Source organism: Dipodomys ordii, unplaced genomic scaffold (genome assembly GCF_000151885.1).
Source record: "Dipodomys ordii isolate 6190 unplaced genomic scaffold, Dord_2.0 Scaffold4, whole genome shotgun sequence".
Lineage (NCBI taxonomy): Eukaryota > Metazoa > Chordata > Mammalia > Rodentia > Heteromyidae > Dipodomys > Dipodomys ordii.
In genome coordinates this window covers 7,106,219-7,120,392 of record NW_012267220.1, presented here as the reverse complement: position 1 = coordinate 7,120,392, position 14,174 = coordinate 7,106,219, and the positions used below count along the sequence as shown (strand labels likewise).

At 34.3% G+C, this 14,174-nt stretch overlaps 1 protein-coding gene across 1 annotated transcript in view; it reads right to left on the bottom strand.

Moving 5' to 3' along the window:
- The window catches only part of Galntl6 (polypeptide N-acetylgalactosaminyltransferase-like 6), an 823,803-nt gene that overhangs the window by 484,517 nt on the left and 325,112 nt on the right, over positions 1-14,174 (bottom strand). Inside the window, exon 3 of the mRNA XM_013024941.1 lies at positions 10,312-10,450. Within this exon, the coding sequence (XP_012880395.1) occupies positions 10,312-10,450 (139 nt within the window). The remainder of the gene's footprint in view (positions 1-10,311; positions 10,451-14,174) is intronic.

The following is a 14,174-nucleotide window of genomic DNA, read 5'->3' as shown; positions in this document are numbered from 1 at the left end:
TGCACAGTAGTGGAATTGCTGGGTCATAGGGTAGCTCTATGAAATAAGCTAGACTCAGAGAAACATAATTTGCATTTTCCCACATTTGTGGTAACAAAGAAGTGCCTATAAATCTACAAGTAAACACACTGGGTGGTAAGCAAGGGGTTACAAATGAATTAATGCAGTGTAATAGACTATGGAGAATGGAAATAGTACAATTCTTTAAAAAGACTAAGCCAAAGCCCATAAAATAAGTACCAGAAAATGGGTACTCGCAGGAAGGGAAAGTGGAACCAAGGGGTGAAGGGTAGAACAATGAAAAGGGCAGGGGGGATGCAGAGAAGAATTTCTTTTTTTTTTTTTTTTTGGGTCCAGTCGTGGGGCCTGAACTCTGGGCCTGGGCGCTGTCCCTTAGCTCTTCAGCTCAAGGCTACCGCTCTACCACTTGAGCCATAGCGCCACTTCTGGCTTTTTTCTTTTTGTGTATGTGATGCTGAGGAATCGAACCCAGGGCCTCATGCATGCAAGGCAAGCGCTCTACCACTGAGCCACCTTCCCAGCGAGAAGAATTTCTTGTATATATCAAAGAATTGGGAAGTAAAAGGGAAAGGGTAGGCTGAATGGGGGAAAGATGTTGAAATGGGGATACAGATCAAGATGCATTGTACATGTAAACTGCTTTGTTAAATGGCAAAAAATTCAATATATAACCTAAAATTAAGGTAAGCAAGAGGAGAGGTAGTTGGGAAGGGTGGGTGGGAATGTTGAAAGGGGTAACCTTGATCAACATGCACTGTATTCATAAACTGCTTCAGTGAATGGCAGCCCCGTTGTACAACTACTATAAAGATAATAAAGCTATTAAAACAAGATCACATGTATCTTGATTTAAAAAATGGTTCATAAATAGTCTAGATTTTCATCAAAAACATATAAAATAAAACTTATTTTTGTATGTTGATCTTGTATCTTGCCAACTTTCTGAACTTCTATAGCTCTTTAATGGATTCCTTAAGAATTTTTGTAGAAAAAAAGTGATGATATATATTAAATTAATAGAGACAGTTTACTCGCTTTCTTCCCATTTGGAAGCCATTTATTCATTTTTATTTATTGCTGGATTTCCTAGAAAATATGAGAGAAGACATGCTTTGATTCTGTTGATCTTAGAGGAGAATCTTCCAGTCTTTAATGAATTATGGTACTTACTCTGGGTAGTTGGTAGACACCACCATTCATAGATCTCCCCCCTCCTCAGTAATACTAACATAATTATTCCAATAATTACATTAAAGGTGAATGATGGGGGTCTAGTTGGAAGAAGGATGTCCTAGGGACATGCCATGGAAAGATGTATCTTGTCCCTTGGCCCTTCTGTTTCTTCTCTCCACTTTATAAGGGGAGCTGTTTTCTTCACATACTAGTTGTCATGATGTTTGAGCTCTAACTTAGATCCACAACACTGGGAGAGGCCAACTATGGCCTGACATCTCTCAAACTGTGAACAAAAATTATGCTCTTCCCATGAGTTGTTTATCTTAAGTATTTTGTCACAGAAACAAACCATTGACCAAGGCAAGGGCTCAGAAACAAGCCCACACAGCCATCTGAGACCGGAGAAAGTTCCTAGAAACGTACACGTTAGAAAGAACCACTAGCTCACAAATGCTGTTGAAAACACTGCTATCAACATGGGAAAAACCTGTATCTTGAGCTGGTATTAAGTTGAAAATGAACTTTACAACTTCGGCAGGGGGCGGGTGGGGGGAAGGAGGAATGGGGAGTAGTTGTGGAGGTGGGAGGGAAGGGATGGTAGGGGATGGTAGGGGGAAAACAAAGAAAAAGGAACAATGCTCAATAGGAAATGTACTCATTACCCTGCTCATGTAACTGTAACCCCTCTGTACAGCATTTTTACCATAAAAAAATAGAGAAATAACAAAATGGATTAAAGAAAACAATGGGGAATTTGCAATTCTGATTTTTGTCCTTAAAGACTACTTTTATTTCCTCCCTCCCTTCTGCCCTCCCTCCCTTCCTCCTTCCTTCCTTTCTTTCTGTCTCCCTCCCTCCCTCCCTTTCCTCCCTCCTTCCCTTCCCTTTCCTTCCTTCCTTCCTTCCTTCCTTCCTTCCTTCCTTCCTTCCTTCCTTCCTTCCTTCCTTCCTTCCTTCCTTTCTCTCTTTCTTTCTCTCCTCTCTCTCTCTCTCTCTCTTCCTGTTGCCCATCCTAGAGACTGTATAGTGGGCCTGGGTGCTGTCCCTGAGCTTCTTTTGCTCAAGGCAAGCACGCTACCACTTGAGCCACCATGCTACTTCTGGCTTTTTTTGAGTAGTTTATTGGAGATAAAAGTCTCACAGAGTTTCCTGCCCAGTCTGGCTTCAAACCACAATCCTCAGCTCTCAGCCTCCTGAGTAGCTAGGATTACAGTCATGAACCACCAGTGCCAGATCATAAAGACTATTTTGAAAGGCTTACATTTATTTCTAAAATTGTTTTCACCCACTTCTTTGGATTTCAAGTCAGTAATTTCCTTCCAGAAATGTTCTGCTTTTATGCCAGGAATGGATCTGGGTGATGTATCTTTAGGAATTCAAGTGTCTATCATATTTTATATATAGATAGATATATCTATAATATATATCTATATATAATAAACAGTTGTCAAAGTACTACATCAAGTTGGGTATAGTCATGTTTATTGTTGAAAATACTCATTTAATATTCTATGTGTGTGTGTGTGTGTGTGTGTGTGAGAGAGAGAGAGAGAGAGAGAGAGAGAGAGAGAGAATCCTCAGGGCTTCCTGCTCCCTCTCCACTCATTTGCTCACAGTTCGTGCTTTACTACTTGATCTAACTTCTTGTTCTAGCTTTTTTTTCTGATTACTTGGCAATGGAATCTCTTGGACTTTTCTGCCTCAAATGTCTTTGAACAACAATCATCAGATCTCAGCTTTCTGAGTGAGCCACCTATGTCAAGAATTTGGGGAGGGGAAGGGGAAAAACAAATCGTTTAAATAGGGATACAGGTGGATCCATTGCAACAATGAGATGTACAAGACATTATGTTGAAAAATGAACTTTACAACTTTGGTGTGCGAGGGGTAAGGGGAGAGGGGGAGGGGAAGGGATGGGAGGGGGAAACAAAAGAGGAGGCCACAATGCTTGATAAGAAATGTACTCATTACCTTGCCCATGTAATTGTAACCCCTATGTATAGTATTTTCACAATAAAAAAGATGCTAATCATGATAAATGCATATTTGACAAAAATTTAAAAATTCACTGAGAAAAATATTTTAATACAATGAAATATGATAATGTTAAAAGGATATTTGAGAATGAAATTAATAGTTTTAAATTTTTCATTTTTTAAATATTAAAATCAAGAAACTTTATAGATGAGATATACTTAAGTGGTTTCCTCTATAATATATGAAACTGCACACTGATGATTCAATCAATCATTTCATGATTATGTTCAACAGTAACCTGTACATATCTCTCTTTTCAGTTAAATACTCATTAAATTGGCCACCACATTTATGAAAGACACTTCTTCTCTGTAATCTAACCTCTAATCCATTCTGTAACAATACTTGAAGATTACATAGCTCACTAGTTTGAAAATAAACATCTAACACTCTCTTCAGAATGGTAGAATTTCTTGAGACTCATATTCCTGATTAACTATAAGCTACACTCTTATCATGACACTTAACTTTGGTAAATTTCTGTTGATGGATGTAAAACAAGAAAGGAGTGAATTTGGATTTACTGTTGCTAGATTAATATGCAAAAAATTCCAATGATTCAATCACTTCCTCTCCTTCCTTCCTTCCTTCGTTCCTTCCTTCCTTCCTGTTTTCCTTTCTCTCTTTTTTCCTTCTTTTCTTTTCTTCCTGACAGGATCTGACCATGTAGCACAGTCTGGCTTCTATCATCATCCTCTCTGGTGCTGAGATTAGAGACATGTACTTCTATATCTGATGGTATCCATTTTCTTTAAAGAAGTAAATCTATTTCTCAACTTTAATGCTAACTCTCCAGTTTATGTTTTCTTATCATAAGGTTATAGAATATGAAATTTGAAAACCAATAAATGTGGTTTTGAAGCAGGAAATTTATTTCTAGTGGGTTTATTATTTTCTGCCTGTGAAGAACTTTCATATTACCATTCTTTAAACCTGAGGTTCCCAGACTTGTCCTCATTTGACTTTTCAAGGAGTCAGCTTTCTGATCCATCATTTCCTTCAAGGGCTAAATGCCTGACAGCTCTTAAACTGCTATCTTTTCTAGGAGGATTTTCATTTCAACAGTGATAAATCTTTTATTTATAGTGATAAAAAACTTCCAAATCTTTGAAGTTGTCATCAAAATATAAGGTTATATGCTAGTTTTTTGTTGTTTCCATTGTAAATTTTTCTCTTGGCTCTTAAAATCACATTTGCATTCTAATGTCTATACAATTGTTCATAAGCCACCAAAATATTGAAAACACTCATTGCATAACAGTTTTGGAAGAACCAGTTTATATATTATTTGTAACCCTTTCTCTTTGCAACTTGCTGCTTATTATTTTGGTTTTTGTATTTTTCTATTTACTTCATCAGAAATCCCCTGGTATGGAAAATAGTTGATCTTAAAGTATACATCTTCCAATTCCTTCTGGGGCAGTGTTATCACCTAAGTAGAATAAACACTCACACAGAACTTGGGTTATAAATAATTCTGGTTCTGAATTCACTTGTAAATTTTATTAATAAAATATTTAATCAATTTCACAACATATCATAAAAACATGAAAGAAAACCAATCCACCAGTGTCAATCCTATTTGATGAAGGTTTTTGAGACTGAGCTATTTTTAAGACATTCTTGCATGTTTTTGGATGGTTAAACTCAAACATTTCTAGTAAGTTTTAGCATTAAATAGACAAGTCAAACAATGAAATAACATTTTTCTATACCAGATATAATTACAACAAATGTTTTAAGCATATTGACAGAAAATTAGTGAAATGAATATGGACATATAATTATGATATCTGATAAACAAAGATGGACTCAATTTTAATTATATATTGAAATTTTAATTTTGGGAATAGAATACACTTTTCTTATAATCTTCATCTCTATGCTATAAATGGAAAAGTAGAAAAGAAACCAGGAAGATCAGCTCATTATCATCCATTGTCATTGAAAGACAAGAAATAAATGAATAATTTTTATGTGTATGCCATTCCTGGGGTTTGGACGTAGGGCCTAGGTGCTGTCTCTGAGAGGTTTATTACTCAAGACTAGTGCTATATCAATTGAGCCACAGGTCCACTTTTGGTTTTCGAATGGCTAGTTGAAAATGAGTCTCATTGACCTTCCTACGGCTAGAATTGAACTGTGATCCTCTGATGTCAGTCTCCTGAGTAGCTATGATTACAGTGAGACATTGGTGTCCAACTTCAACTGAGTTAATTTTGCTACAACTGATTTGGCAAACCTGGTCTCAATTTAATAATATCTAGTTGGGGACATGAGTAAAATTTACATCCAAACTTAATAATGGGGGTAAATAAAAATCCAAATTGAATTTTTCAGAATCCTCATGTATGTTAGGGACATGAAATTATTTAGAATTAACCTACTGCCTGGTGGGCAGGAGTTCAAGTAAAACATTTACTGCAAATTCTAAATATGTTGAGAATGGCTTGCTTTATTCTTCAAATACAAAATAAATATCATGCACTCTTTAGCCAAAGAGGAGATTCAGTTTCTTGCCAGATGTTCTCCGGTGTCAGGACAGCTATTAAACACTTCTGTCCTCTCTTTTGTCTTTTCAGACAGGCTTCCAAGAGAAAGGAAGAGACATGATGGATGAGTTTGGGTCACAGAGCATCTCGTGCTTGGCTCAGCTCCTCCTTCATTTTCTGCTTTGGGATTTCCTCGCCTATAGAATTCTGCTGTCACTTTGGACACTTCAGGCCTTCAGAAGTGCAACTGTCTGATGTTTTCCAGCAAGATCTGTGACTCTGACACTGAAGCATCTTCTGAACTGGAATTCGACTTTGGATATTACATGCAGCCTACATCCAAAAGGGCTTCCCAATAGAATCTCAATAATAAAGGTCATATCAAATTATTTCTGAGACAATTTTTGAGTTGGTTCTGAGATTGTACAATGTACAAGACTATAACACCACTGAAAATGATCATATCATCCAAGGGGTTGTAAACATTCTACCTTTTCTCAAGAGATGAGACTCACAAGGTTTTCTCTCAACACTCGATACAAGATTTATTGTCAATGTTATGAAGCAAAAACTATTTCTATCTAGAGAATATGAGCAACACAAAAAAGAAACAATAAGAAGTGATGAGGGGGAAAGCCACAATACTAAATACAAACACTCAGTCTTTAATACTAAATATTAATTTAAAATTTTTCCAGCTCCTTTTAAGAAATACACATATTTGTAAGTGCTTACATAAGAGCATATACTTTTAAACAGAAGCATAAGTAAATAAATAAACAATAAGGCTCATTTATCTTGATTCTAAACAAAACACCTTTTATGTCTCCCCATCTCATTTATTTCTTCTATGGACAAGAATTATTCTTTTACACATTGATTATACTATGTTTTAAAGAATACTTATAATACGAGTGAATATGATTATACCCAGGAAACAAGATTGGCTCAAGTACTTTAATCTTATCTTAATAACAATGTAATTATGTACAACTTTATCTGAACTTTTCTATGTAGGCCATTCTGCAGTTTTATAATTTTCCTATTTCCTGTGTATTTTGTATTCGCATAGATGTCATATAACCCCTTTGAACTATAATTAATCATACGATGTCCAACATGCAAAACATACATGTGACATCTCAGATAGGTGATTAAATACAAAGACAATGTTCAATTGCCTTCGAGAATTAATATGTTAAAATAGAGCTACTCAGGAGGCTGAGATCTGAGGATTACAATTCAAAGCCAGCCTGGCCAGGAATGTCCTTGAGTCTTATCTCCAATTAACCACCAGAAAACTATGGCTCAAGTGGTGGAGTGCTAGCCTTGAGATGAAAAGTTAAGGAACAGCGCCTTGACCCATTATTCAAGCCCCATCACCAACAATAAAACAAACAAATAAATAAATAGAGCTGGACCTTTTTCCACTCAGAAGTTCTCATGTTAAATTCTTACCAGCATTCAACCAGATGCAAAGATAAGGTGTTCTAAAGGAAGAGTTCAAGTGGTGGGGCTGTGGATGTAAACTGGTACTGACGGAAAGGATGACTATTTACAGTATACAGATGATCTATTTTAAAATGTATAAAACTCAACCAAAATATTTTTTAAAAGCTTGAAAACAGTAGAAGAAATGTTTATATGAAAGCATAGATGGAATGACAAAACAAATTTACATGGTAAAAACATGATAAACATTAGAAAAATAAAGTTAAAAAGTTCAGTGGATAGCTGAAGGGATTTTATTAGGATATATTTTAGACTTACTATATTATTGAACACAACCCTTAGACTTTTCTTGCTGATGGAAATTCTTTACTTACAAGGATGTCATGAAATAATCAAGACAAAACCAAGGAGTTTTTATGCTAGTAAAGAATCAATTAGAAAATTAAACTAATACTTTGAGCGTTAGGATTTCTGAAACAACGTAACTGTGAGTAAATTATTTTACAGTCAACTACAATGCCCACTAAGCTACATCTAGAACTAATTTAAAATAATTCTGAGACTATGAACAGGTGCAGAGCCTTTGTATGCACAGAGAATCATCTGTAGAATAGAACAGTTAAATAAATAATATACTATCCACATTAGAGTGGTCAACCTGTGCAAAATCGCAAGCCAATATTTTACCAATAGTTTTCAATGAAAAAAATTCCTAAAGCCAGGGAAAATGAACTCTTGCCCATGTAGGTACTCTGAAACCCACAGCTGCACTTGGCTGATTGCAAATGGAAGGATTCTTAAAATTGCTACATTTCAAATTCACACATTTTTCATTCTCTTTTGGATATTGCAACAATATAAACAGGCTATGCTCAATTACCTGCAGAGAAGTTGGATGGATAATAATGAAATATATGCCAGGTGGAGTTTTCAATTTCCTGAACCACTTACTCAGGGCTCTATATTGAAAAATTAAACTTGGGGGACACAGATAAATCCATAAACATCAAAAAAGTGGATTCTTGAAAGACTATGCAATTTGTCTTAGAAATACAGCTTCTGTAAAAATATAGCAATAACATCTCTTAGCTTTGTTTTGGTCCATAGTTGTTTAATATAATGTTTTCGTCATAGTCTAGACTTGGTGATTTAATAAAAGTTAAAAAATACTTTTCTCAACTTTTTTATGATTGTTTAAGTCTTTCTTTTCTTAAAAAGCAGTGGTTACACTAAAAAATATCCTCTCGAGAAGAATGGAAATATCAGATTTCCTTTCACATGAGTGATTTTCTGCCTTCTCCATCTTCAATACTTTCCACTTGAGTACCTGTTAAGAGATTGTAAGCATGGGAGTGGAAAGGAAGTGGATGGAAATTATTCTCTGAGCATATTTATTATGCCAACAATGCAACTTAATGCATCTTTGATGGTGTGCAATTAGGTATTAAAATTTCTCATAACGAGAAATGTTCTCGGTCAGTGGGAATTACTGTCGATAATTTCAGGTAACCTGGGAATAATTTGGCTGCTTAAAAGGCTTAGGCCAATAGATAAAGCATTCATTTAGGGAAAAATTGATTTGTTCTTCACATTAATCCTCTGCTTAACGATATTGTAAAATACATAAAACCTGAAGAGAAAACCAGTAATCCTTGTATGTTTTCAAATGGTTTTATAAGGATACAATATGACAATAAGAAAATAGTCCCCCAAACCATTGTTATTTTCCTGAAGGGTTAGTTACCTTTGCCCAAAGCTAAGAGTTTCATCTATTTCACATTACTGGTTGAATATAAATTTCTACTATTTCTTTTCATTTGTTTCTGTGATTTTATTTTCTCTGATGTTTTCCGACTCAACCACCAGTTTATCCAGAAGGAAATCGAAGTGGTAGATGTGTAAACAAAGTAGTAGAGATAAGTAGTTTGACAAATACATACACATTGAAAATCTTTTTTGGATTCTGGTCACACTATATTCTTGGCCTCTTTGGCCTAGTTTGAAATACCAGCAAATTATAATCCACTAGAAAAAAAGCAATTTAACAGTAGATATCAGTCAGAAGAGAGAAGGTGTATTTTAGTTATATATGTAATTTTTCTTGTTTCCATTTGAACTATAGTTGGCTATTTTTTAATAAATCTAAAATTCATACTTGACAAGCCATAACAATTCATAAAGTACCAGGAAGCTGAATATGCAATCATTATCTTTGGGCTATAATTATGGTCATGTTAAGCAACACAGACAACTGAGGTGAGAAAGAAACCTGGGAAGGTGAGTATATGTAGATCATTTTAAATGTTATAATTACAGTAAAACCTTTTGCTCATATTTTACCTATTAAATGCAAGCAGTCTGAGTATCACCTTAAAACATTTCAATTTGCTAAAAGATTAAATATAGTCAGAGAAAAATGTGTATTGATCCTCACATATATTTATTACTTTTCTTTTGAATTTTAACATTTTTATTCTAATTTATATTCAACATACTTAAGACTATGAAAACTTTAATCAAAATTACTAGAGTAACATTTTTGGTTACATGTATCAGAATGATACTCATTAAGTGAAGTAAGCCAGGCCCAAAGTTATTTACAATAACTAATATATATCTGAGACAAGCAGAAACTGTCAGATAAGTTGATGTGAGGCAAAATGAACCCCAAGATAAGGACTCAAATGGTTTTTTCTTTCTTGCCATGGTTTCTAACATATTTATAAGATATTTCTTTGTTGCTTTGTATGTCCCTCCCCCACGGTATAACCCCCGTTTTCACTGTATTTGATATTGGTATAATTTGTGGAGGGGAAAGGAAAAAACAAATCGTTTAAATAGGGATACAGGTGGACCCATTGTAACAGTGAGATGTACAAGTCGTTACGTTGAAAAATGAACTTTGCAACTTTGGCAGGGGGTGGGTTGGGGTGAGACGGAGATGGGAAGGGATGGGAAAGGGAAATAAAGGAGGAGGCAACAATGCTTGATAAGAAATGTACTCATTACCTTGCCCATGCAATTGTAACCTCTCTGTACGGTATTTTCACAATAAAAAATAAATAAAACAATCAAAGGAACAAAAGCATCAAAGGGAAAAGCTCACCCTGCCCACCCTATGGCTGGTACTCACTTAGCATGGCGAATGTCTGGCAGAGATCTTTCTAAAGCAATATTGTTGCTGACAAAAATATTGAATCCATTTTCCTTGTAAGCTGAGTCGTCATGGTCGTCTTCAGTAAGAGGGTAAGGCTTCCCGTGTTCACCTTTTCCTAACAGGAAGAAATGAAGTGGGGTATTATTCTAGGGGAAAAAAAAAACATATGAAGACTTGGATATCTTCACACATTCCTGGGTTCCACAGAAGATAGTAGTAGTAAGGACTATAGAACATTGCTTAAGTTTAATTGGAGAAGTGAAATATACTTCTTATTTTAAAAAGCAAGCAATTGAGAAGTAGAAAGTGTCATCTCACATTTCAGAGGAAACCATTTCAAACATGTCCAGTATATATCTTTCCATATTATTTTTACATTGTTATGCCCTAAATAATTTCACATCTGTGTGTGTTTATTACCTATTTACATGATGTTTCTTTCCAATAATATTTTTACCCATATTGAATGCTGAGTTTTAGATTCATCCATTTAGATTCATTCTTTAAACTCCTGTTGATAAAAGGGAAACTAATGTTCTTTGTGCATGAATTTGGTATTCTGATTGTTAAATCTACTAGTAGAAGGAGTTTCAAATGAATGAATGGCTCTCTAAGTTATAACAGGAAAGTTGTGAGCCAGAAATGATCATACTAGAAATTTCTTCATTGCTAAACATGTTTTATCCACAACGCCAGGAGATTTCATGGCAAATGCCACCAATTAGCCCTGACTTCAGCACTTCTTTATAATATAGACCCCTGTATTCTCTAATGCAGCATGCACTTTTGTGTTTCTTTTGTATAAATACCTAAGTGAAAACAAGTAAATGACCTTTCATATATCCCAAATAATCAAATAAATATTGCAGGTCGAATTTATGATAATATTCAAAAGACTTTACTGTGGTTATTATTCTCTAGACATCTTACTTTAACTTTTTTAGAATATATAATTTAACTATTACTAATGGTTCAACCAGAGTTCTCCCTTTAAATATATCAAATAATGTACCATCTGCTATATCTAAAATATAGCATAAGATGTAAGAAGCATATAAGTATAGAAAGTATAAATGAGATATTTTAAATAATTAAAGCATGACAATATCTAAGTGTATAAGTATTAAGGGAAAATTGTTGCCTTATAAATATGCATTGTATATTGTATATACTTTATGAAAGAGTAGATACTAAACAGAATTCATGATGATTTTCTCATAATGAACATGTATTCATCATCCAGGTAAAATGGCATTTTATTTACAGCATCAGTCTTGTAGGTTGGGATGACTATCAAGGTTTGATGTTTATTGATTATCTACTAAATGCACCACTGAGTAGTGAAATTGAAAATGTACACAGAATGAAGCCAGGACTGGCACAAGCTAGGCATGTATTGTGTTTGGGAAGATACAGGGCACATTCATAAAACAGCTATTATGAGAAAGAAGTGTATTGTTTGTGGACCTTCAAGAACTGAATAATAAACCTTTGGGAGCATCAAAATTTGCCAAACTGAGGATTTTAGTATGGATTTGAAACTGGAGCTAGAATAAAATGAGGTTTCAACTACAAATTGGAAGATAAAAACATATGAAATGTTTTCAAAAGGCCAGAGTTAGCATAGTTTACTTAGTAAGAGTAAAGCAATGTGTATAGGCAAGAATTTGGAATCTGCAGTTTACAAAATACTTATTTTGTAAATATTTTATTGTAAAGGTGATGTAAAGAGGGATTACAGTTACATGTCAGGTAATAAGTACATTTCTTTTTGACCAGTGTTACCCCCTCCCTCACTTTCTCCCAGTTTTTTCCCCTCCTGATCTCCCTACCCCACCAAGTTGTAGAGCTCATTTCCAACATAGTGTCTAGTGAATATCACTACTGAATTTGTTCACTCTTTGTCCCACCGTTTCTGCATGTCTCTTATGAAGTCTATTTAAAATGATAGATATCTCAAAAAATTGAACACTGGGAAATATAAGTGTATGTGATCAGAAATACCCTAGAGAGACTTTGAAATATTTGAACTAAAGTACAAGATAAGAAAATTAGGATTTCAGTATTTTCTGGAGAGTTCCTGAAGCTAACTCTTGCCATACTCTATGTAGTCAACCACTCTTCAAATATTATTTGCTTGTGTTAATTTCCCTCAACAAACTCAAATTACACAGTTATTGGAGTACTCTAGGCCCTTCTCTGGTACACATGCGCTCATTTTCTTCTAACTATACATCACTTACTTCTCTGAGTGTTTTTACTCTACCCTATGAATGTAAACTACACAAAGCAGAAATGTTTTGATATTCAACGTAATATCTCCAATTCATAGAGGAGTGAAGACATTCTTCACAGAATATAGAAAGGCTTTAGACTTACAGCTACTTCTTAAAGAGTAACTAAGTCAAAATTCATGAATATTAGAAATCTCTACTTTTTATTTATAAATTGTAATCATATTTTCCAAAGGGACTTAATTTCATGGGTACTTTCCAGATTATTTGCTATTGAATTTGTATCATTTATTTTTAAAATTATACTTTTATTATCTTTAATTAGTTGTACAATTATCTTTAATTAGTTGTACATTGTACTTAACGTACAATGTTAAGTTGGCAAAGTATCTTTTCTCACATGCTGCAACTTTCAGGTATTTTTCATTTATCTTTCATTGTCCTTTCTTCATTTCACTGATTATATAGCAACGATATTTCATCTTATCTGTATTCCTTGTAAGTTGTATTATCAATTCTCATCATACCAGAATATTTCCTGCTTTGCAAATAGTCCAGGCTTCATCCAAATTGTATGCCTCACGCATGAACATTTTCTTTCCCTGAGTTTCTTAGATGTAATAACAGGATTGATTTCATTGAACCTGCAGATTGCATATGAATATGTGCATGGAATATAATTTTATGATAAAATATGATAAAATATGTGCATGGAATATAATTTTACTCTTTGATGAATCTATTAAACCCTTCTGTTCCCAGACTGTTAGTGGATTGTTAATAAATTTGCTTGCAATGTACTTTATCTTTTTTCTTTTTTAAGATGATTTGCTTGTTCATGCCAGTGGGTTTTGTTTCCTTTATATTATAATTTATCATTGTATTGGCTATTCCTTTTCTGAAATGTAAGTTGAATCTCTTAAATTACATCACTTTCTTATTTTATTTGGATGAAAGTACCTCAGTGTCTGTGTACCTTTGAATGATTGTAATGTTAGACCATGTGATCCTTGTAGGAAAACCTAAGGGTCAGGTGAGATTCAATATGCACTCATTTCCTGAGTGATTAAAATAACTACATAGAGAGAAACTAAGATGTATTGGGCTTTTAAAAAGAACACAACATGAAAAGATTTATACATTTGGGTATGTTATCAAAATCTACCAAATCAGAGCAATGCCTCATACTAAGTTAAAGACAATGTTACTAGTAGGATCTAAATACAAACTATAAGATTCTTTGGATGAAATGGAGTTTTTACATCTTACTTAAAAAATGGTCTCTATTCCTCAAACTCAGAAGAACTTACCAGTTTACTATTACCAGTTTAAAATCAACTGAACCTAAAACAAATATCAGAGATTAATTCGCTGAACCAAGAGTTGTAATAGCCTTTTTTCCACAACAAAGTAAATAAAAATAATTAAGCAGGAGAGAGAGGACAAGATGGCGGAGGAGAAGCTGGAAGCTGAACAAGCTCTCGCATAGAAAGCAGTTTTAGAGTTCCAGTGAACAGTCCTAAGCCAGAGAAACACACCAAGTGTGCCATCACAGGACAGAGAGTTAGACAAGTGAGAGAAAGCCAAGGCAAGAATACACATCTG